At 32.1% G+C, this 23,912-nt stretch overlaps 3 protein-coding genes across 3 annotated transcripts in view; 1 reads left to right on the forward strand and 2 right to left on the reverse strand.

Moving 5' to 3' along the window:
• On the reverse strand, positions 1-10,029 carry LOC132750888 (pyridoxal kinase-like). The gene is made up of 10 exons (XM_060740958.1): positions 9,848-10,029; positions 9,442-9,496; positions 8,183-8,290; positions 7,134-7,217; positions 6,536-6,570; positions 2,656-2,741; positions 1,988-2,136; positions 1,715-1,833; positions 960-1,026; positions 1-495 (listed from the first exon to the last, which is right to left on the reverse strand). Exons 1-10 carry the CDS (start codon positions 9,938-9,940, stop codon positions 383-385), a joined length of 909 nt encoding a protein of 302 aa, XP_060596941.1. The 5' UTR covers positions 9,941-10,029; the 3' UTR covers positions 1-382.
• Positions 10,030-14,237: 4,208 nt separating this feature from the next.
• On the reverse strand, positions 14,238-19,176 carry LOC132750891 (charged multivesicular body protein 1b-like). Its single transcript, XM_060740960.1, has 7 exons — positions 19,017-19,176; positions 17,782-17,879; positions 16,904-17,050; positions 16,077-16,145; positions 15,494-15,645; positions 14,925-15,003; positions 14,238-14,388 (listed from the first exon to the last, which is right to left on the reverse strand). Exons 1-7 carry the CDS (start codon positions 19,042-19,044, stop codon positions 14,347-14,349), a joined length of 615 nt encoding a protein of 204 aa, XP_060596943.1. The 5' UTR covers positions 19,045-19,176; the 3' UTR covers positions 14,238-14,346.
• Positions 19,177-19,285: 109 nt separating this feature from the next.
• LOC132750889 (RNA-binding protein 28-like) overlaps positions 19,286-23,912 on the forward strand; it is a 30,571-nt gene continuing 25,944 nt past the window's right edge. The window contains exon 1 of the mRNA XM_060740959.1: positions 19,286-19,462. Coding sequence (XP_060596942.1) covers positions 19,327-19,462 — 136 coding nt within the window. The 5' untranslated portion in view covers positions 19,286-19,326. The remainder of the gene's footprint in view (positions 19,463-23,912) is intronic.

Consider the following 23,912-nt stretch of genomic DNA (forward strand, 5'->3'; position numbering starts at 1 on the left):
ACAAAATTATTGTTCTACCTTCATTAAACAGAACATAAATCTCGAAAAATTATTTCTGGTCCAGTCACCTAAGAAAATCTCAGTGGAGTCCCTTTAAACTAGATGAATGGTTTTGTACAAATTGAAAGACTGACAATTCAATTAAGATATTTAGTATTGTAAGGTTAAATCATATAGTATAAATAAATTTTAGCCAAAGTGAGCAAATATGCAGTATTACAAATTCTTTGTAAAGACTTTTAACATGTTATATGACCATATATAAACAATTGTTTGTTATATAATCTGGCAGCTCTGGTTATATAAGCTGTCAGCTATTTATAACAAACAATATAACCTGTCAAAGTAACAACTAATAATATATCTAATAATATTTCTGTCATCATATTTTCTCCGCTGTAAAATTTATTTTTGGGTTTTCAATGTCTGATTTAGACTGAATCAAACGTAACTCCATCTGAGCTGGTGTCGGCGTGTTCCCTTTTCCAGCAACCTCTGAAATGTAGTAGTAAATATTTTTAATTAAAATTTATTCTTGTTAAACATTACAATGAAATTCTTTCATATAATTTAATTTTTGAATATGAAATAGAAGATATTGAATGAGTGTAAGTTCAATACTTAATTTATTAAACAAGTTGAATTAAATTATATTATCAAGTTACATGCAAAGACATGAGAAACACCATGTTAACTTTTTATCCTGCAAAACTGATAAGCCTTTGCCACCAGTTTAGAGCCCGGCAAGCTGTGCAGTCTGACCAGGTTCTATACTGAAGGAAGCTGAACATTTCTGTCACAATATTAAAATCCCTTGAATTATAAATGGACCGTTCCAAATTTAAAAGAGGGCAAATTCATTCAACTAAATTCAGCTGGTAAAGGATAGTCCAAATATTTTTCTAAAAGTCATAATTAATATGGCTACCAATTAACACTAATAATACTAGAGTACCAACCCTGTGCTGCATCTAATGTCCTAGTTATTACTGTTTGTACGGTTGAAACTGTTTTCTCTAAAGCAGTCTGAAATATAATTTTCTAATGAAATATAGATTCTTGTTATACTGAATTACAAACTGATCTGTATATGTTTTAATAGCTGTGGTATTTATAGGTTTTTTGTTTGTTTGTTTGTTTCATTTTATGCCTTTTCCCAACAGTATTTCAGTCATATAGGCGGGTAGTTTCCTAACCATCGTTCCTGGAGAGTTACACCAATACTAGACTACCTTCCTCCACGCTAAACTACCAAAGCATCTCCCAGGGATCGAACCCACGCCAGAGAAGTAATGCATTAGAAGTCATTGACTCTAACCCCTCGACCATGGAGGCAGTTAAGTATTTATAGGAGCAAATATCTTAAAGTAAGCATGCTTTGTAGCACTATTAATTAACTTATTTCTGACATGCATGAATTTTTGCCATCTAATAATTATAGGTTATCCCCAAATGAATCTTGGCAGATATATAGTACAAGAAGTTATAAATTGTTTTGAAGGAACAGTCGACATTTATTCCTTACTGCCATCAGGTAATCCTTATGCATAGTTTAGATAATCAGCCATGTTACTATTCACAAAATTAATAACTCAGCAAAGATAGATATTAGAATTAAGTGGTAAAGGTGTCTGTCTCTCAGCCCAGGAATCATGGGTTTGACCACTTATCGAACTCAAAGGTAATAGTGTTAACATCTGGTGTTGATACATACCTTGAGATCATTATCTTTATGCATCCAGACCATTAAACAGGAAGCAAATAGGTCACCAGTACCCACAAATATAGCATCTTTATGTGGCATCTCAATCTTATAACACTCTTTGTTCCCATCTGAAATAACAATGCCATTTAAATACTTATTCTGGTCATCTTATACTTGCTGGTGTACATAATGTACAAAAGTTTAAACATACAATAATAACACATAACACAGATAGAGACATAGGGAAATATCAATACAAAATAAAACAAGAGAATATCTTACTTTTAACTGAACTGGCTAGTGCCACAAGAATGCCATTTGAGCCTAGACTAGTACTGCTCAACACCACTGTTTTTGGACCCATGTCATGTAAACACTGCATAGCTTGTAATGCCTCGCTGATTGTAGTAATTTTTATACCTGTTAATAACCTGTAAAACAAACACACACCCACACTTTGATAAAAACATCATCTCAATAAATGTTGTGCTTTTACTCTTAAACCATACCCTGCAGGAACCAAAAGGGATTAGCCTTCACCACATGCTTAGAGCCAGGCCAACGTGCACATCCATGCCGTCTTACCAGGACCATTATACTATTGGTAACTAAGTTTTTGTATTTTAATATTGAAATCCCATAATTTTCAAATAGACTGTCCCCAATTCAAAGCAGACCCAATCCATTCAGAAATTCGGCATATTTCAGATTAATCTTTCCCTCACCCTTACTAGTTGAAAACCATCCTCTTACTGTCCTTATAATGTTAATTTTCTCACATACCTATTACTAACAAAATATTATAACAAAATATTATATACTGGTAAATATTTTTCTTCTAAATAATTAATAACAATAATAACAGATGTTTGTTAAGAGACTGGCCTGAGGCTCTTGAGAAGCTAATAGATACATTAAAATCAAAGTTAATGTAGGAACAACAATCTTACTCAGCTTCAAACTGGTTTGGTGTAACAATGTCAGCTTTAGGTACTATAACATCTCTGTATACAGGCATCAACTCCTCTGGTACATACTGCCAACATAAATAATATATACAATGCAGGTATGACATCTCTACAAATAGCTACAAATTTAACCATGATTCAACTGACTGAGTGTCATATGACCACTTACTGTCAAACCTGTGTTAAAAGCCACCTCTGAATAAAAGAGCCGGTTGAACCGGGTGATGCTCCCCGAATAGGTTTTGGACACAGGAAGGTATACCTCTTGTTGTGTCAGAGTTATGTCACAGACAAAGTTCAAAGTGTAAAAACAACCCAAATATTGTGCACGACACAAGCACGACACATTGTCTAAATATGGTGATCATTTTTGTGAAATAGTTGTAAAATCCGATTTCAAATAACAAAGTTATGCGCCTGACATTATTTTGCTGCAAGGTCATGCTGTGACCTTGACCTTCAACGTAGTGACCTAAATGTTGCATGCGACACGTCGATTCAATATGGTGATCATCTCTGTGAAATAGTTGTTAAATCCGACTTCCAGTAACAAAGTTATGGGCCGGACACGATTTTGCTGCAAGGTCATACTGTGACCTTGACCTTCATGTTGCGCGCGACACAATGTCTCATTGTGGTGATCATTTCTGTGAAATAGTTGTAAAATCCGACTTCAAGTAATGAAGTTATGTGCCGGACACAATTTTGCTTCAAGGTCATGCTGTGACCTTGACCTTCAAGGTAGCAAGCCAAATGTTGCGCATGACACGCCATTTTAATATGGTCATCATTTCTGTGAAATAGTTTAAAAATCTGACTTCAAATAAGGAAGTTATGGGCCGGACACGATTTTGCTGCAAGGTCATGCTGTGACCTTGACCTTCAAGGTAGCGACTTAAATGTTGTGCATGACACATCATCTTAATATGATGATCATTTCTGTGAAATACTTTTTAAATCTAACTTCAAATAGGGAAGTTATGGGCCGGACACGATTTTGCTGCAAGGTCATGCTGTGACCTTGACCTTCAAGGAAGCGACCCACATGTTGCACGCGACACATTGTCTCAATATGGTGATCATTTCTGTGGAATATTTTTTAAATCCGACTTCAAATAACAAAGTTATGGACCGGACACGATTTTGCTGCAAGGTCATGCTGTGACCTTGACCTTCAAGGTAGCGACCCAAATGTTGCGCGCGACATGTCGTCTCAATATGGTGATCATTTCTGTGAAATATTTTTAAAATCCGACTTCAAATAACAAAGTTATAGACCGGACACGATTTTGCTGCAAGGTCATGTTGTGACCTTGACCTTCAAGGCAGCGACCCAAATGTTGCGCGCGACATGTCGTCTCAATATGGTGATCATTTCTGTGAAATATTTTTAAAATCCAACTTCAAATAATGAAGTTATGGACCGGACACGATTTTGCTGCAAGGTCATGCTGTGACCTTGACCTTCAAGGTAGCGACCCAAATGTTGCGCGCGACACGTCGTCTCAATATGGTGATCATTTCTGTGAAATAATTTTAAAATCCGACTTCAAATAACAAAGTTATGGGCCGGACACGAATTCGGGACGTACGTACGGACTGACGGACGGACGGACAGACGGACGGACGGACAGACAACCCGACGACTATTTGCTCCCCCGAAATTTTTCGGGGAGCATAAAAAATAACCCTGCAAATAAAGACCATTTTTTGATAACCATTTACTGATAAAACCTAATAAAATAACCCCTAAATAAAGACCCTGTCTATTAAGACCATGTTTTGAGTTGCCTTGTTCACAGGTTTGACTGTATGAGATTGCAAGCCCATGGCCGAACAATCATAATCATAATCAACCCGCTGAACAAATGTCATAAGTGATGTCATCAAAGACTGAAAATTGTATTTTTAGTATGGAAGACTTGATTTTGTGAATATCAAAGTCATTGAAAATACTACATTTATCAACATGTGTATAAAAGACATTAATACATACATCATTACATGTATCATTAATGGATCAGACAACGATAATTGGCCCTTAATGAATAATGAATTAAGAAAACTGATAATCACTATGTTGACTCTACTCTGCCGTGTGTTAACCTCTTAATATACAGTTATCAACTCCTGAAGTACATACTGTCAACATAAAATATGATATATGACATAATGACATCAAACATGGAATGGATTTTTTTTTTAAACATTTATATAATTTTTAGGTATTTCTTGGCTAGGCTACATGCACTTATAAGAAAAATCTCTCTTAAAAGTTGTGTATGTAAACTGAAGTCTATTAGCTTTAATAAGGTTTCTTTTATAGACATATTTCCTCTGTCTATATTCAAATAACTTGTTAATTTTTCTAAGGATATTAAAGCTGCATGCAACTGAGGGAACAAATCTTCAAAAAAAATAGTCAGAATATAACTACATAAAGATTTTAAAATGTATACTTACTCACAATCTATTTAATGACTGCATGCTTTATTTAGTATATTAATGAATGGGGTTTTTGTGTTTTGTCTTTTTTTAGTAACCATTTTTTATTCATTTTTTCTACTTTAATGTAACTCATAGGAAAGGGCTAAATTTGCATATTCTGACACCTTATAGATTTTTTGTGTGAATTTAAAGTACCTATGGCTATGATAAATCACTTATTTGGTTGTTTTTTCACTATTCCTATTTAAAACACTCCTTAGATATTAATAAAATTTAGCATATAAAATCTGGAAGCATGCTTTTCAACAGCAAGGACAACTTTATCATATTGACATGCAATTGTTATCCCATACAGGAACAATTCTGTTTATCATTGAATTATAAAACAATACACAAACCAAATTATCATCAGAAACATTGCCAGTATCTGTATTCAATCTCATAAAATTCTATAATAAAAATATCAATTCTTCTTATCACTAATACATTCATAAAATGGTTCAGTTCAGAAATATTTTGTCAGTAAATAAAAAGAAAACAGTAATAATGACTCAGTGTCATAGGGGGTGAAAAATGTGCAGACCAGAACTTGAACCTGTGACCTTCGGGATACAGTTCCGCAGCTCTATTGACCCGAGCTATCCGGCTGCTTACACATCTTCTCCCCTAAATAGTGAACAATTCTGAATCGTGACATAAAGAATTAGTCTCATTACCTTCATATGATTAACAAATCACAATGTCATATTTGCACTTGACATTTCCAGTAAATTTGCATAATGGTGCCCATGAGCTGTAACACATACCTTCTGCTCAACTACATGTTTCATGGCAAGTTAATAGTAAAACAGTTGCTGAAAATTCCATACAATGACCTATAATTATAATATGTGAGAACATGTGTGAAGCTGAATACTCCAGTGGTTGCATGCAAAATCTTAATTGTGAGTCCACAAATGGATATAATTAAGTAAAAATTCATACTTAATTTACATGTCTTTGACATGACTTAAAGCCATGAGCTTATGTTCCCAGTAAATCTTTCTAATATTCATTAGTCTAAGAAAGGAATTTGCAGTAAAATCTTAACCAACTGTTATGAAAATGCCAAAGCCAAGAAACAAATATTTTCTCACTTCTCATGTTATAGTCACCTCATGCTAAAATCTTAGACTTTCTACCTGCAACAGTGAAAGTAGTAAACCTCCATGTTTAATAGCAGGCAGGTAGGTCTCTAAGTAGAACCACAAACTTTGAACATGCACACTAGACAGCTTCTGCACATTGAGGAATTAAAAATTCCTGGCAGGTTTCATATCCAAAACCAGTTAGGGTCAGTGGTTCAAGTGCTACCTTAATCACTGGGTGACAAAGGGACCCAAAAGTAAAGAAGGAAATACAAACATTGACTCACCAGTTTACCATTGTCTCCCATAACAGGATCACAAACTAAAATAGAATCAAAATCAAACATTCTATAAGCATTTATGCTATCATTATTATTACTGTCACAACAAAAATGGTTACTAAAGAGGTATGTTAAAATTGTTTGTTTATTTTTCTAGTATTTACACCAATTTTGACACATTTCTAGTCATCTATTGGCTGTCAGACCACTGGATTACTAACCAGTGATTGCAAATTTCTCTAAAAGGGATCAAACTATCAAACATCCCACATGATTTCTGAATTAATAGTCAAAGAGAAACAAATGACCATTACACACAACAATGTCCAAGATCAGTTGCCACAGAGAAATTTTGCCTTGGCCGTGGGACTGAACCCGAGATCCCCTGAAATTTTTATTGTACAATTCATATAACTCATAAAATCTTTAATATAGAGTTTGTCATTTCATATCATGATTATAGAACCATGCATATTAAAACATGTGAAACTGTACAAATTCATTGTCACACTTCATGTCTTTCAATGCTGAACATTGCTTTAAGCATCAAAGTGTCAAATTAATAAAATTAATGCAGATTTCTTATTCATTAACATAATCTTACCATATGTGATTCCTGGATTACTATCCCTGATATCTTGAATTATCTCCCCTACTTTCAACAAAAATGACTCTGATCCTATATAACCTGAGAAAAAAATATAAATCATTTGAGCCATGCCATGACAAAACCAACATAATGGGTTTGCGACCAGCATGGATCCAGACCAGCCTGCGCATCCGCGCAGTCTGATCAGGATCCATGCTGTTCGCTTGCAAACCCTATTACAAGTAGAGAAACTGATAGCGAACAGCATGGATGCTGATCAGACTGCGCGGATGCGCAGGCTGGTCTGGATCCATGCTGGTCGCAAACCCACTATGTTGGTTTTGTCATGACGCGGCTCATTTATGATATATTTAAATACAAGCTAGTTACAAATTTTAAGATAACCTTGGAAATAATGTGTTTGAAAAATAAATGTATTTCCAGAATTTTTTTATTACAAATACCCAGTATAGCATTCTAGAAATGCCTAATTACAAGTGACTGCAAAGGACAACTACATGCTTAGTAGTAGTACATGTACTAATTACTGAAATGGTAAGGTTGTAATTTTTGGGATTTTAATGCATATCTGTTAACTCAAATTGTCAAGCCTTCTAGCTTAGTATAAAATGTTGTACTATTGTCTGAATGGTTGATGATCAGTTATCACCATTACACCATTGAATATACATAAGTTTAATTCTAAGTACAAAAGCATATGTTTACATGTCAAAGCATTCTATCAAACTGGTATCAAAGAGACAAGTCTACACTGAATTAAACTCATGTGACTAGAGAGCGTATTATATTACACATCACAAGCAGGACTACAGCCCTCAAACTTGTGCAATGCATTACCTGTCTTTTAATAACCTTTTGGTTAACAATAACATGTCTCCTGCCATTCTTATGTTCATCAATTATCATTATCATGACAATCTGCTTGTTGAAAGCAAGAGTTGATGATAATTATACATGCAATAAAACTGTCAAAAACTTATCATAAAAGCTATAAGAGAAAACAAAATAAGACTTGAAGAAGAAAAATCAGTTGACAGTACTACCTGTAAGTAAATGTGAGAACTGTCCATGTATATTATTCTGTTTGAGACCATCATACAAGCATTCTATATCTGCAGCATTCAATACTTGACCCTTGAAACATTTGTATCCTGAAATAAATCAGCATTCAGCATACAATACCATACAAAATATTTATTGTTTTTCATGTAAAATATTTATTGTTTTCATGTACAATATTTATTGTGTTTCATGTAAAATATTTATTGTTTTATAATGTTTACAGTCTGTAAACAAACTTAAACAAGAACAAGAAGCAAAAAAAAAACAATGAAAAAATCAGAATTATTTAACATCATAAATTTTTTTATAAACAACAGACATATAGATAAGTGTGTCTGTGATGAGGAACGTTTAAAAAAATTTTTAATCATACCACTGACTGCTTTTTAAACTTTGACAGATGTCATAGATAAGGAAACATGAAGGTTAACATAGTGACAGTCTGTTTCAAACCCACATTATCCCTGTGTTGTAAGGCAGAAATCATTAAATGTTTCCCGTCAAGATATAAAGACCTTCATAATAAGCGATTCTTTTCTACCAGTTAAAATCAAGAAATTAATATCGCTTATCATATAAATAAATATCTCAGAATTTCTAAAAACCACATTTACTTACTATGTTACCATTAAGCCAACAAGATAGACCTTCAGGGGAGGACCCTAGATAATGTTGGTATAACTTTTGGTCCAACCCTTTTGTATGTACATTATATTCATGCTTAAGATATTGATGTTAGATTGTGTAAATTAATCATGTACAAAATATGCAATAAAATATTATTAAACTTATTAAACTTAAACATAATAAAGGGTTGATAACAAAACGCTGTCTAGAAAATCTAAAGTATCACAATTCAATTCCTTTTTTTTCTCTTCTGTTTTTTATTCTTCTTTTTTAATAGTTATAAGTGACACTGAGATTGTGAAGGTCATAATTATGTCTCTATGACTACTTTCCAGTTTGAACTTTCATTAGTTTGATGATGGAGACAGACCTCAGGTGACTATCCATGCTTTGTTTCAGGTACAAGCTGGCATCTCAGAAGAACCACTGGCCTTCCATAAGGTAGGTTAGTGGTTCATTTCACTGATGAATCAAAAGTCCCTGTCATTATCCAAACCCACAGTTCTAAGTGAGTCCTCTGGGTAATTGATTCAGTAAGCGGCTTTAAAACCACTATGACATGCAGGGCTTAGTTCATTTCTATGTCACTACTTTAAGGAACCGTTACAATTACCTGTGTGATTTGATAACTGGACAGAATTTACTGGGCAGACGTCAAAACCATGTATCTGTAATAAACGAATTTGATAAGAATTAAACATTATCATAAATACATGAGATGTAACACTCTTTAAAAATGGATTCAATAAAGTACACTGCATTCTTCATTTTTCATGCACAACATGCATGTGAATATTAGGTCATCAAGTGCATTGAGTTACAGTAAAATATCTTTACATCCAACGTGATATCATTTGTATATGTAACTATATTAACCATAAAATAGATCTAACATGATACTATATTTTTTATCGCATGATTATTTATTGTCACACGCCTAAAGCAGGAGAGTGTTTTGATACTCATACTGTAATCTTGAGAGTGAATGCATGCATGACCAAGAATTAAACATATAATACCTGTAAAGCAAACGATGCACACTTGTTCCCAACATAACCTGATACAACTGTACTTTGGATAGATAAAACTTGATTCTGCTGCAGGGCTGTCATGATGTATTTGATGGGATAAATTAATGTTGAAAATGTCAACACTAAACAAGGTCGTCCAAAGTTGAAACGGTGATTACATAAATTGTTACTTGACAATTTTTGTTCAGGTGATAAACCACTAAAATATTACAGGTTTCACACTGTCAATTTCTTTCCTTCTGTTAAAACCATTTTCATGTTTGGATGCAAGGAAAATGTTAAAGGACAAATTTATTAAGTGCGATATATAATTCAAATTCTTTTATACCGTAGATTGACAAATTTTTGTGTGTGCGATTTTTAGCCTGATATAACTTTTCCGTTAATATGGCCATTTTGTATAATGGTAGATAGATTCTTTTATTTCTCCAAATTTTGAAGGGCAAATTTTAGATTAAGCAGTGAATATATGATCTGAAAGTCTGCACACAAGTTATTAGTCTGGATCTTCACCATTTTTTGTCTCTGTCTTCTTCATTGCTTTTGCTGATGCTTTGTTTTTTATGACACCTTTGTTTTTTTTTTCTGTAATTGCGATATTATCGACAAAACAACCAGATTATTTCCACAATGCTTGCATTCTTACTCAAGTTCAAATTTTGGCAAAAGCATATTGTCAGAGACATAGATAACAAAGATAGGCTACTTCCTAGCCAGTTAAAATATCACGCGTGCCTACTAAACTTAAAACTTGTAGCAAGTAAAACTTATTAACCAGATATCAAAATCAGTAAAATAATACATTTTCTGAAAGCTTATGCATTTGTCTATGGCTGCAGGTAAAAATATTTACAGTTCCCATTTAAATAAATGTTGTATCATTTTTTAAAGAGAACAACTTAATATTTTTTGTTACAAAACTATTCATATGACAAAAAACTGGCTCAGTGGGTATGTTCTGCCATGTTTTTCTAAGTGAAAGGCATGGAAAGTTACCAATATTTTAACATGCAGCCATAGATGAAAGATTTACCTTTCAAATGGTACATAATATTAAAGGATCAAATGTACATCCATTAAGTTTTATTTGCTACAAAATGCCTAATTTTCCACTTTTTTATAGGCATGAGTGATATTTCAATGGAGTATATAGGAGCTGCTTATCTCTGTTATCTATGTCTCTGATATTGTTATTTAGGAGCTTATTTAAAATAGATAGTTGCAGATTAATTATACCAATATTGGAATTTTGCCAGTGGCAATCCCTTTTTTTAAATAAATTTTGAAATATTCTGTTTTTATAGTTGACAGACAGTTATTCTAGTTGGGAAGCCAGACTGTTATTCCAGCTGAGAAAACAGACTTTATTAACATTTTATCAACTACTATTAACAGCTAAAATTATCAGATTACAGTCATTCATCATTTGGTTTGTTTTTCTAGTTCACTCTTACATTGAAACAAAACAGTTGTTAAACTAGTTATCTGCTGGCTGCGGCGAATTCTCCTTATATGACAAGTGCAGATTACGATAAGTCACCACAAACTGTGGGGATTCTGATTTATGGGGCGGGACTTTTAAAAGGTTCTTTATCCTTTTTGTAAATTAAAATTTTAAAACTTTTCCCCCCTTTAAAAAAAAAGTAGTTTTGACAAAAAAATTTATTGTGGAAAAAGAAAAAAAATTTTAAAAATTGGGAACCCGTTTAAATGTTTAAAACAACCGTTGGGTGTCCCGAAGATGGACAAAACTGGAAAAGGGGGACAAATTTTTATTTTAAAATATTTTAATTTTAAATGTTAAGGGGTTTTAAAATCTGAAATAAAGGGCAACAATTTTAAAATTGAAAAAATTTTTTAAAATGCAAATTTTTTTTTAAAGTACATAATGGGATAGGTACAAAACATTTAAAAAAAAATGGTTTTAAAATTAAACCAAAAAATTATTGGGTGGCTTTTTATTTTTTTTAAAATGTAACTTTTTTAAAAAATCTGAGAGAATGAGTTGCAGATTAATTATACCAATATTGGAATTTTGCCAGTGGCAATCCCTTTTTTTAAATAAATTTTGAAATATTCTGTTTTTATAGTTGACAGACAGTTATTCTAGTTGGGAAGCCAGACTGTTATTCCAGCTGAGAAAACAGACTTTATTAACATTTTATCAACTACTATTAACAGCTAAAATTATCAGATTACAGTCATTCATCATTTGGTTTGTTTTTCTAGTTCACTCTTACATTGAAACAAAACAGTTGTTAAACTAGTTATCTGCTGGCTGCGGCGAATTCTCCTTATATGACAAGTGCAGATTACGATAAGTCACCACATCTGTGCATTCTGATCATGGGCCGCACTGTATGCTATTCATTCTGTATAGATTTTAAAACTTTCCCTTCAAAAAAAGTGAATAAGTTTTGACAAAAAATCATTGACCCCGCCCCCCCCCCCCCCCGCCCCCCCCCCCCCCCCACCGCCCCACCGACAGAACCAAATTTAACATTGGTAGAACCAAGTTTAAAAAGTGTTAAATCTAACCCCGATAAGGGTGTCCGAAAAGATGGAAAAGCTGAAAAAGGCCCGGGCCCAAGGGTTCATTTTAAAGATAATTCATAATGTGGTAAGGTGGTTAAGTCCTGAAAATATCGACACAATAAAATCTAACTTTTTAAAATGCATTTTATTTAAAGTACATAATGTATAGGTACAATCATGAAAAACATTTGTAATTTAAACATATTGAATGGGGATTTGATTTATTACATGGGTAATTTTGTAATCATCTGAAGAGAAATGGAAGTGTGTAAAAACTCTTTTTACCGGGTTTTATTCTTTAAAACAAATTGAGTAAATTTATCATTTACAATCAAAACAGTGTCAATACAGAGTAAATTCAAAACAACAACTTACATAGTTTAATATATAGATAAAGAAAACAAAACAATGAGAGTGAACACTAATCATTATCTCTTAACAGTAAACAGGTAATCAAGAGACAATACAACTCTTAGAATCGAGTTAAATGAAGATAATTATGTGATCAAAAATCAAAGTTATCTAAATGTTTAATCGAAGGATACTTAGAATAATGAAAAAGTGATGGCATCATCAAATTCAAGAACAGTCAGGCAAAAATAATCTCTGTTTCTGGTCACAAGCCCAGAAAAGAGGGTAGGTAAGAAGAAAATTCTTTTGATAATTTTATATTTTGCTATCTGAAACAGAGCTTCTTTTTGCCTACTGGTATTTATTTTACAGATCAGAGAGTGTGAAAACATGAGCTGAATGTTTTTTTTATCATAAGAAACTGTACACCCCCAGTCTACATTACTAAACAGACTTTAATTAAAAGTCTCTGATTACTTTGAAATAACTATACTTCCGTATTGAGCAGGAATAAAGTATTTAATTTCTCTTGTACAGCTTTATATGGATAAGTATATAATAAAAATATCTAAACCTGTCAAATAGTAATTCTTAATGTCACATCTGAAGAGAGTTTCAACAAGTATCTGTCAACTTTTCCTACAAATACAGACAATATATATTTTGTACATACATGTAATATGTGTATAACAAGAGAGGGAATGCAGCAAAAAAACTCCATTTTTAAAAATCTTTAATTAGGTTTTTGGATTTTTTCTGCAAATATTTGGTTAAAACACCAGTAATTTTAAGAGCCCTTCACAAAGGGAAGGTTTCACCTCTTTTTTGTAACAAAGCAACATTATTTAAAACCTGAGGGGAAAAAGGGGAAAGGGGTTTTTAATGTTTTAAAACTTGTTGCCCAACCCATTTCATTTTGATATATATATTTTTTGTTTTGTTTTTTTTGTAAAATAAATTAAATGAATAAAATTTTTAAAAAAAAATACCAAACGAAGTTTTTGAAATTTCTAAATTTTTTACCCCCGATTTTTTAATGAAAATGGTTTTTTTCCAAAAATTCCTTATTGTTTGTCGCCCCCAAAAAAAATTTGCAGATTAGCTGAAGAATGTTTTTTTGAAAAAATCAAACTTGATCTACTCACTCCTTTGTGCCCTGGCAGCTATTGAAAAATTAAATATATCTTTTTACAAAAAATTTTCAAAAGATTTCTAGCTTCAAAAACAATTTACAACATCATTCAATTTTTTTTATAACCATGTGACTTAAAACTTTGATTATTTTCCTTACAATATCATAGCCTTAATATCAATTAAAGAATACAAATTTAATCTTAAAACCTTGTGAACAACTGTTATATAATTCCACTCCCTGATCAGCTGGCAATGGTTGAGAACGCATAGATCAGTATCTTAAGGCTATAAAAGTTCATAAACGATATAGGGAATCTTCACATTCAGATAAAATTCTGTTGAATCCAAATATTTGATATTCTCATTGCTGAAAAAACTTTGTTAATTTGTCACGAAATAATACTAGATGATACAATAACTATGTTTCCTTCGCATGTAATTGTGATGAAATATTTTTGATGTTCTTTTTACATCTGTCTTAACTTTGCTAATCGCTGTGAGAGTTCATCCTGAAAAAAAAGAAAATAAATAAATACCACATCATAAATATATATATACATATACATTATTCATTTATCGAAAAGAACATTGCAGGAAAGTTTGTTTGTTTGTTTGATTGGGTTTTATGTCATACCCACACAGTATTGGAGGAATGAAACTATATACATGATTATAAATTTATAAATAAAAGCAACAATAGGTGTAGATCATGGAATTCTAGCAGCCATATTCATTTGTCTATGTCACCCGTGCAAAGCCAGAAGGCCTTTCCTAAGGTGCTTTAAGCACCGCCCTCCCATTGTGCTTTATCTCCAAATCAATCTTACTAAACATATTTGGAGAAGTAGGAGTTCAAACATGCTGCTTAAAAAACCATGTGTTATCTATGGGCGACTGTGCCTGTCATACCTCCTTGAAAATGAAAAATTACAACCTTCTTATAGGGAAAATTCTTACCCAAATTGAGAGAAAAGGAATTTATGTGCAAAAAACCATTTATGTATCAAGTTTTATTTATAAACATGACAATGTTAAAGTTACCAACCTGTTCCCCTGATGCCGATGCTGTTGATTGACCAACTGTTGACTGTTGTGCTGATGGTAAGTCGAGGTTCAACTCCAGCCTATAAAAATTGTAACATAAAATATCTATTATGACCTGGTCTCAAAAATGATATTGCACATGAACAAGATAATTGTATTCATAATAATGCAATAGGAAAAAAAATTCTTCAACTGTGCATAATTCATAAATAAGATGATCAATGAACTAAATTGTAAAAGAGTGATTGTTATTAACTTATAAATCTAATATATTCAACAACAATATTTACAAGGGAGTTAACACTAAAATAAATGTGATTGAAAATGAATGACTAATTAAAATTAGCATCCAGATTAATTCTAATGCTCAATGATTTTTATGGACTGACTGAGATAAGACTAATTTTCAGATCTTACATCTTACCAAAAAACAACAGCAGTATATTTATTATTAGATTTTGATGGAAAAGCCATTTTAATGAGATTGAACAAACTATAAATTACTACAAAATGCAATCTAATTCTATGAAACAAATAATTTTCTCCACAAATGTGATTCATTAAACTTACCCAGCTTCATCTGCAACCTCTTGCATGAGGCTATCTACCTGTCCTTGCGGGGTAGTTAATGTTGACGAATTACACATAGTGTTCTCCATAACTTGTGACTGTACATCCAGATTCTCAAATTGTTGTTCAAAACGATCCATCAATTGTGATACCTTAATATAAATATATTTTTATATATGAACATTGAAACAAAATTCATCTAACATGCTAAATGCAGTTAAAGGTGTTAATTTTATACTCTTAAGAGAATGATACAGCATACTATGGCATGATGAACAAAGTCATAGTTCCTTTATGGGATGAACCTTCTACTCTTTTTTGACTATCACTTTGTTGAACTGACAAATAGACAAATGCTTGATAGTCAGTTATCACAATAGTTAACACTGAGCACTTAATGCTTTGTACATCTAAAAAACCATCACAAATTAAGGTAATACATAGCATTAAGAATTTTTAGTGACTAGAGATAATCACAAACAAAAAGATTAATGAATGTTTATATATTTAAATCATATTAAAGCAACTAATCTTTGTTTGCACACAAGATCCCAAAATGATTGGTTACTAGTACATAATTTACCTTTTCTAAATTCATTGACTTCATGGCCGACTCCATGGATTTCACAACCCCTGCCATTGACCCCGTTACCTGAAAACAATCAAAACAATTTTAACCCAGATCACCAACTCTCCACTTAAAGCTTGTCAATGATTTCTTGCTGCTAGTGAGCTAAAACAAAATTTAAATTCTTGGCTCTTGTAAACTTAAACAAAATAGAGATCACCTACTGTATGTGTAACACTCTACATGGTAATCTAAAGAGTCTATACAAACTAATGAAACTATTATAATAATACAATGATTTTTGAACAGTTATTTGTATTTTATTTAAATATATTTAAGAACAGTATTCTGTATGTCTGCCTTACAAGTACATCTTGTACAATTCCACTCTAAACTTTTCCAAAACAAGCAAATTATTATGACAAAATTAGTATATAGGCCTGTTAAGTCTCAAATCTGCTTTCACTTTTATTTTTCAAAAGCTTTTTATTATTTATATCCAAAAAGTTACTCATTGGCTAATGGCCTACACTCAAGTCCTCTTTTGCCTCTTTTGTATCTTGGCAATAAGTATAGTACATGTAAATAAGTATTTGTATGGAAGTCAAAACACCACTTTGTTTACAACTTTACATTATGCTCCCTTTATTACATATAATTTCACATTCAATGCTTATTATTTTATTTAGATGATAAGCATTTCACATCTCTGCCAAAATAATAAAGCACATGTTTCACCTTTCTGTAGAATGAAATATTTATTCATTTCTGAGGCATAATGTGCAGTTACAGTTACTAGTCAATCTCTGCATCTTACACAACAGACAATGTTAAACATTTACCTTTTGAGTTGTAAGAGCTGTTTGTACTCTTGCTGATACTGCATCAATCCTTGCACTCATTCTGCGGTAATTTAATGCCTGGTTCTTTTGTCTTATAGCATTTTCTGCATGAATCTTGGCTCCCTCCATGTTCCCCTTCTGAATTGCCTGGAAAATAATATGGTGGATGTCAAATGATTTGTTTATAGATTGATCATGCCATTTGTTTTAAATGTAATATAACCAATAATGTTGACCAAGAAATGTTATGAAACTCACAAAAGCTTAATATTAGTTATAGTAATACTGTAGCTTCTATCTTCATCTAAGTACAGTAATGGGCTTAAATAAAACTCCTATTACATTTAAAAGGAAATAACCTGTTACTGCACAAAGGTGAAAACATGAAAAGATAACTCATGAATGTGAGATTCTGTGTATGTTTTCATTTGCAGTATACATAAACTTTGCATTTTGATTGCTAAAAAATATCACATTAATATCTCCTAAAAGGAAATGTTCAAAATAATCAGACTGAAAATTCACTGTTTTTCACCTCTGCAGTAAAGTTTTTGAAATATTCTAATTTAGAAACAGTCTTGTTGTACAGTATTGTATTTTCATATAAGTACATATGTTGGCAAATTGGCAAACACTTTCAGGGTTTTCCTTTTTTATGAGGCAAATGATGTGCCAACCAAAACAACCGATTTGGCCAAGGGTCAAGGGGGATATTTTAATCTACAGACTGAAAATAAAAACAATTTTAACAGCATTTCAGCCAATGATATGGATCTCCATGTCTGTTAATAATGAAAACCCTGCTCTTTAGTCTATACTGGTGGCTTAGATTTGCCATACAAGTTTCATTGCTATTTCTATAAGGATGAAGTGCTTACCTTTTTCAGTTTCCCTTTTTCTTCTCTTTCTGACTTTTCAGATTTCTTAGCATTTCGCTCCAAATCTTTTGCAGCAAACTTGAGGTTAAACATATGCTCTTTGTCTAAGTTAAGGCTTTTAAAGTACTGTCATTGTTAACATATCATATCAAGTAGCGTTAGTGTTTACTACAGGTTTATATCCATAAAAAAAAAAAAAAAATAAATAATAATAAAACCTGAAAATATACCCTGCCTTTTCTGATTTAAAAATGAAAAAAAAAATCTACCGCACAAAAACTTCAAACTACTGGTCAAGGACCATCAACCAGACAACATATTTCCATACAGAATGATATTTTACAGCTAGACACCTGGAAATTTGACACTGCACTGCAAGGTTGTTCTTTAAACTTTAGAGCTACATGTAGTTTCTTGTCCATACAGTTACAGGGGGTATCAAAATTTCCTAAATTGTCCTCACTATAGTACCATGTGTCCAAGAGATATGTATGAGTAAAATTTAATCCAGATAATGGCTTGGGTGGTTTTATTTTTTATTTTGAACCCAATACTTTAATACAATGTAATTACGTATACAGTGAATATTCCAGCAGCATATGGTGAAAATTTGAGTGTTCTAATGTTGTGAAAGTCCCAAAGAGGTCAGGTATTGCACTCTTTACATCAGAATTTTCAACATTCACAGTCATGTAATAGATATATAACAATCTATCTATTTTCCATTAATGTCAACCCCCTCGCCTCGGACTTAGAGAGATAGACATGAACTATTAACATTTCGGAAATTAAAAATCTATTAAATTAATTGATTATAGAAGTTGATAAAAAATCAAATGATTGATTGTCAAACAATTGAACAAAGTATAAACAAATAATTCAAATATTTATGGGGCCGGTTGTCCAGATTTGGTGGTCTCCAACCATTGCTGTTCTGTTAATGGTTTCTTCAAGAGATTCATTAAATCCAGATAAGAAGATCTATATACCTTTCAAATTAAATTCTCGTGTTTTATATCAACGAAATAACATAGCAGCTCAATTGACTTACCAAAAATTACATCATTCCCTTCCATGGTATAAAAATAAATCTGAAAAATAATAACTGATCTACAAATTTGATTTTGACAGAAAACAAAAAATGAAAAAGGAAAGTTTTCATAGTCAGCAAGAAAACTCTTCTGCTACTTATTTATCACCCAATTAAATGTTTAGTAGTAAAAAGAAAAGGATACTTTCCATATTTCCACCGCCTGAAAACATGATTGCTGTTCAGAAACTCTTGATTTAATGCAATAAAAATGAATAATAATTTTGTTATTATGACTCTTCCTCAAATGACAGTCAGTCTGGTTCCCAAATAAATAGATCACTGGTTCCCTGAGCGAAAAACGATTGCGAAATTATCGGCTCTTTCCGCCATGGATCCCGTTCCTATCTAATTCAGTTCAAGATGATTTTCACGTAGGGCACCAGTCTATGAAAACGGCAATCCTCGGATCTTTTCAACCTTTCCCGTCAAACTCCGGTGAATCGCATCGTGTAATGAAAATGGATAGATCACAAGAAAACACAACACTTTTTGTGCGAAATATCCCTTATCACTTCACAAAGAATGAACTCGAAGACAAGTTTTCAGAGTACGGCCCAATCAAGCAATGTTTCATTGTTAATGATAAAGGTAATCTAAATAATCATACATTTTCGCGATGTCAACAAATTGAACATTTTTTTTGTTATATGACATGCTGGATTACATTAAAAATTGCACAAGTCGAAACAGTATCACAGCAAAAACGTCAAAATAAGTTAATTCGACGATAATACAAACCAGTCTATAATTGTGTTTTTGTTTTTTCAGTTTGGTGCTGAAATACTCAAATAGGGCCCTAGCCCAACAAATTGTGCGCTTTAGGGCTTTTTTTTATATATACGATGGTCGCCCTTCGCGCACAACCCACTTACGATTCAAAACAATGCGGAAAGTTTTCCTTCTTTGTGTATGTGCCAGCGACCAGAATCTCGTCGCTAACTTTGACGGCTTCAAATATTTATTTAAACTCAACATTTCTTGAAAAAAATTACATACCTGCAAAGCTTATTCAAAATAGAATTAATTTAAAGAAAATTGATCAGAAAGTTATATGTTTTTAATGCACAACGGTTACAAATTCCTACTCATATCAACGTTTTTTGTTTTACACCGCTAAAACTCTACCTAACGGTAGTGTATTGATAAATCTCACTAGCTTGCAGTATGTACTGCGGGAATTCCGTTGTACACATGAAAACGGGTTTTGTGGTTGTTTCGTCTGCAAATGTTTTATTTAGTCCTTTAGTGAATAAATTAACTAGGGTATCCAGGCAATAACTCAAACGTTTAGTATAGATTAATACACACGTCCTGGGCATTGATACTGTCATTTTGCAATTGCTATCTATATGTATATTATATTAAAACTGACGAGAATGTATACATATTTCTTAGAAAGTTTGTTAGTTACTGTATGTCACTTCGTAAAAAGTACCAACATAATGAATGGGGCTACTAGAAAAAAAAGACAAAAAGAACAACAACAACAACAAAACAACCCTAAAAATAAAAGATCTCCGGGAAAGATACACGTTTTCCTTTTATCATTATTATTTTAACAGAGCTCCAGATAGCGTGCGTATAAGCGTAAAATACGCATAGAAAATCTAAAATACGCATCACTTTTAAAATTGGTGCGTCACAGTTACGCACAACAAAATGAAAATACGCTCCTATGTCAAAATTTATGCGTGAAAGAATAGAAGTGTAAACATTTGATATGTAAAAAGAAAATGTTTTGAGCATAAAAATACAATATATTTCCATTTTATTGCATTGAAAACTAAAAATTCTGTTGTCAACAACGCATGTTAAAAACGAAAGTAGCAGGAAATACAGAAGAGAGGTTAACTCCCGTAGATCAACTTGTGAAATTATTGATGAAATTTGTGCAAGATAATCATCGTAGGAGTTAACACAGTATTATGTTTGTTTAGGCATCTATTGACATGCCTATGCCTCAATATAAACAAAAATATATTTTAATTTCTTCAACTTTTGTTGTTGGAACAAAATAACATGTTTTTCACCTGCAGTTTTGTACTCAATATTTTCGTACCCAGTCTACAGTTACGGACAATTTTCTCTCAGACCAATACTTTTTTTTAAGGAAAGATAAAAAAAAAATCTTGTTAATGTTTCTTTAATTCTAATTTCAACTATAATTGTTCAAACTGGAGTACATGATAAGGTACATGCCGACAGAAATAAAGAAAGAAAAATATTGACTCCTAGAAAATAAAATAATTTTAGGGCTTCCACTAGTGGAAGTTTGGAGACATTTACTCCTTCATTTTGGCCTGTGACTTCCAAAAATCGATACTTTTCCTTCTGTACCTATATAATGTGACTTCCAATATCAGAGATTTTGAAGTCTTTGACTTCCAGATTTTGAAAATGGAAGCCCTGATAATTTTGCTGTGTATCCTAAACTTGAGTTCCAGTATACTCTGGAAGTCTGACTTTACATGTCATGTTTTGTATTGTTTCACATTAAATCAGTATTTAATTTGTAAAGGTTTTTCTAAAAAAAAAAGAAAATAAACAAACAAACAAACAAAACAATAAGTTTAATTTGTTTATAAAAAATGCAAAATGCTTTTTTGACAGATTTTACCCCTTAAGTTTTTCAGAATTTGCATTTTACCCCTCACTCTAAATTTTGAGGGGTAAAAACCCCTTGGCCAAAAAAATTATCTGGAGCTCTGTTTTAATTAAAATTATTATTATTATCATTATTAATACGAAGATTTCAAACCACTGTTGAAACTTGATAAATAACTATATATTTCACAAAGTGAATCAACCTCCAATGTTTCGTTTATCAAGGAGTTTGCTGTTTAATATCTATTTCTTTTCTTACACAATCTACAAATCATTACAGGGAAATGAAAATAATAATAAACATTTTAAAATTAGAATATCATTTCTTAATATCAAGAAAACGTGATTAAGAAATACATTTTTTCCAGTAACGCGATCGGTATTTTCATCCACTCTTTCACGCGATAACGTAGGAATATCCCCTCAATCATTTACGACTGATCATTTTCCGCATATATGTAAGAAAACCAAAGTATAAGTTCTATGAATTGTGTTATAAATAGCGGAGTTTTTTTCAGTTTTTTTTTTGTAAACGAAGATTATGCGGAGAAATTTTACATTTTCTTTGCTTATCTTTCAAGAGCTCTAACATACGATTTTCGGCGATTTTTTTTTATTTATAATTTTCCATTTCATTTTTTCAATAAATTAGACTGGAAGAAAGATATTATAAACATCAATCACTTCACAGGCAAATATCACCTAAAAAAGTATAAAGATTTTCGTAAATTCTGTTGATAATTTAAAGCATGACTGAAGCCATGCCGTAAACAATTTACGCGCTGATCGAATAACTACAACCACCGATACGATAGGATCCTCGACTGTAAGTCATGTTGTATACATGTGCTTTTAATATTTACAAAAAAAACTAGTTAATTATTCTTTAAATTTCTCTTTCATTTAATGTATCCAAGATTTGAATTTCATAACTTTTATCACAGATGGACTTAGTCTAGATATTAATTACGACTGCAAGACAGACCGATTTTATAATCTGATCAACTTACGATACGTTGCGCTAGAACAAAGCAAGCTTTATTCATTTCTGTACGTCTTTCACCGCGTGAAATAATTATTTCCCTGCTCTGGACAAAATTTGACCGCTGTAGACAAAAGGATCTGCATGACTTTCTGTCATTAAACTATTGACTACTTCAATTCTAGTTGTACAGGAAGGAAAGGGGGAAAAGGGCACTTTGATGGCGCTTGTTTTTCATTTGTTTTTTTCTATTCAATATGATTACAACATCTCTTGAATTAAATCACAACTGGGTTAACGAATACTAGGTACTTTGGACCATGCTTTAATTTTCTTTTACAAAATTTTTAATATTTAAATATTTCTGTCGGGACAGGTACGTATATTAAAGGTCGGGATAAAAAAAGAGAGCGCGTAGTTAACTTAAGTCGTTCTATTATAGTTAGGCACATTCATAGAATCTGCCTGTTATTTATTTGTTTCTTTAAAGATATTTTTATTTTGATAATACTGATCATTTATGTGGACTGTTATTATAAATGTTTTGATGTCAATTAATTCTTGTGCTGAAATTTTGTCGGAGGGATCTTCCGGGTTTTCGCAGTAAAAACTATGTGATTTTTTCGGCGACAAGCGTACGAGAATATAATTTTGAAGGATATATTCATCACCAGTGGTTTCTAAATCTAAATGAATTCAAAATATTTACTAACACCTTTAAAAATGTTTACGATATATATAGCGCTTTTGTATGTGTTTACCGCATGCAGCCTCCTCGGGTGTACTAATATGTTTAAATGAAAACAAACGTTTTCATTGGTTATCACGTTCGCTGTTTACATTTCAGCGACAGGTACCATTTTAAAGTTTTTTCGGTAATTTAAGTTATTTTTTTGTCATTTTATGATTCTTTTAAAGACAATGTATGGTTTATAACAACAAATATACATGCCAGTGTGAAAATTTTCATGTTGCAGTGAAAAAATTGAAATTTTGCTCGGCTCGATTTCCGACACAGTTTTGATCGTAACTGGTTGAGACGTAAAGACAGACATCTATGAAATATCAGATTATAAAATCGGTCTGTCTTGCCGTAGAAAAATTGAGACTAATAGGGCCCCATCCACAAAGCCAAACAAAATCTTATCTGTTGCGTAATGAAAATTCACAAGTGTTAAATTATACAGGGAATTCAAAGGCCGGGCATTAGCATGCCCAGCTGTAGACTACACATATTATATCAAGCAAAACAATTAAAATTAATAAAAAATATATACAGTAGATTTCTATACCCGTCAGTGAAATTTACAGGCCTGTAGGGCTAACCAAAAGTTCTAGTCGTATGCGAGTCACCTACGGTTAGCCAGGACACACTGTATAGTCAAGCCTTATGGCACTTTTTAAAATTATATGAAAGTCTAAAATGCATATGCTATTTATGTCTTTAAACTA

This window comes from Ruditapes philippinarum, unplaced genomic scaffold (genome assembly GCF_026571515.1).
Source record: "Ruditapes philippinarum isolate M1 unplaced genomic scaffold, ASM2657151v2 ctg1086_1_1_1_1, whole genome shotgun sequence".
Lineage (NCBI taxonomy): Eukaryota > Metazoa > Mollusca > Bivalvia > Venerida > Veneridae > Ruditapes > Ruditapes philippinarum.

Coding starts and splice junctions, on each gene's coding strand:
- LOC132750891 (XM_060740960.1), bottom strand. CDS start 19,044: ATGTTTTCAGGCGGTGGAAATATGGAAA. Junction 17,880..19,016: donor AGGCGGTGGAAATATGGAAA/GTATCCTTTTCT, acceptor ACTTAGACAAAG/AGCATATGTTTAACCTCAAG. Junction 15,646..16,076: donor AGTCAATGAATTTAGAAAAG/GTAAATTATGTA, acceptor ATTTATATTAAG/GTATCACAATTGATGGATCG.
- LOC132750888 (XM_060740958.1), bottom strand. CDS start 9,940: ATGACAGCCCTGCAGCAGAATCAAGTTTTATCTATCCAAAGTACAGTT. Junction 2,742..6,535: donor TGGGAGACAATGGTAAACTG/GTGAGTCAATGT, acceptor TTATGTTGGCAG/TATGTACCAGAGGAGTTGAT. Junction 1,027..1,714: donor ATAAAGATAATGATCTCAAG/GTATGTATCAAC, acceptor ATTATATTTCAG/ACTGCTTTAGAGAAAACAGT.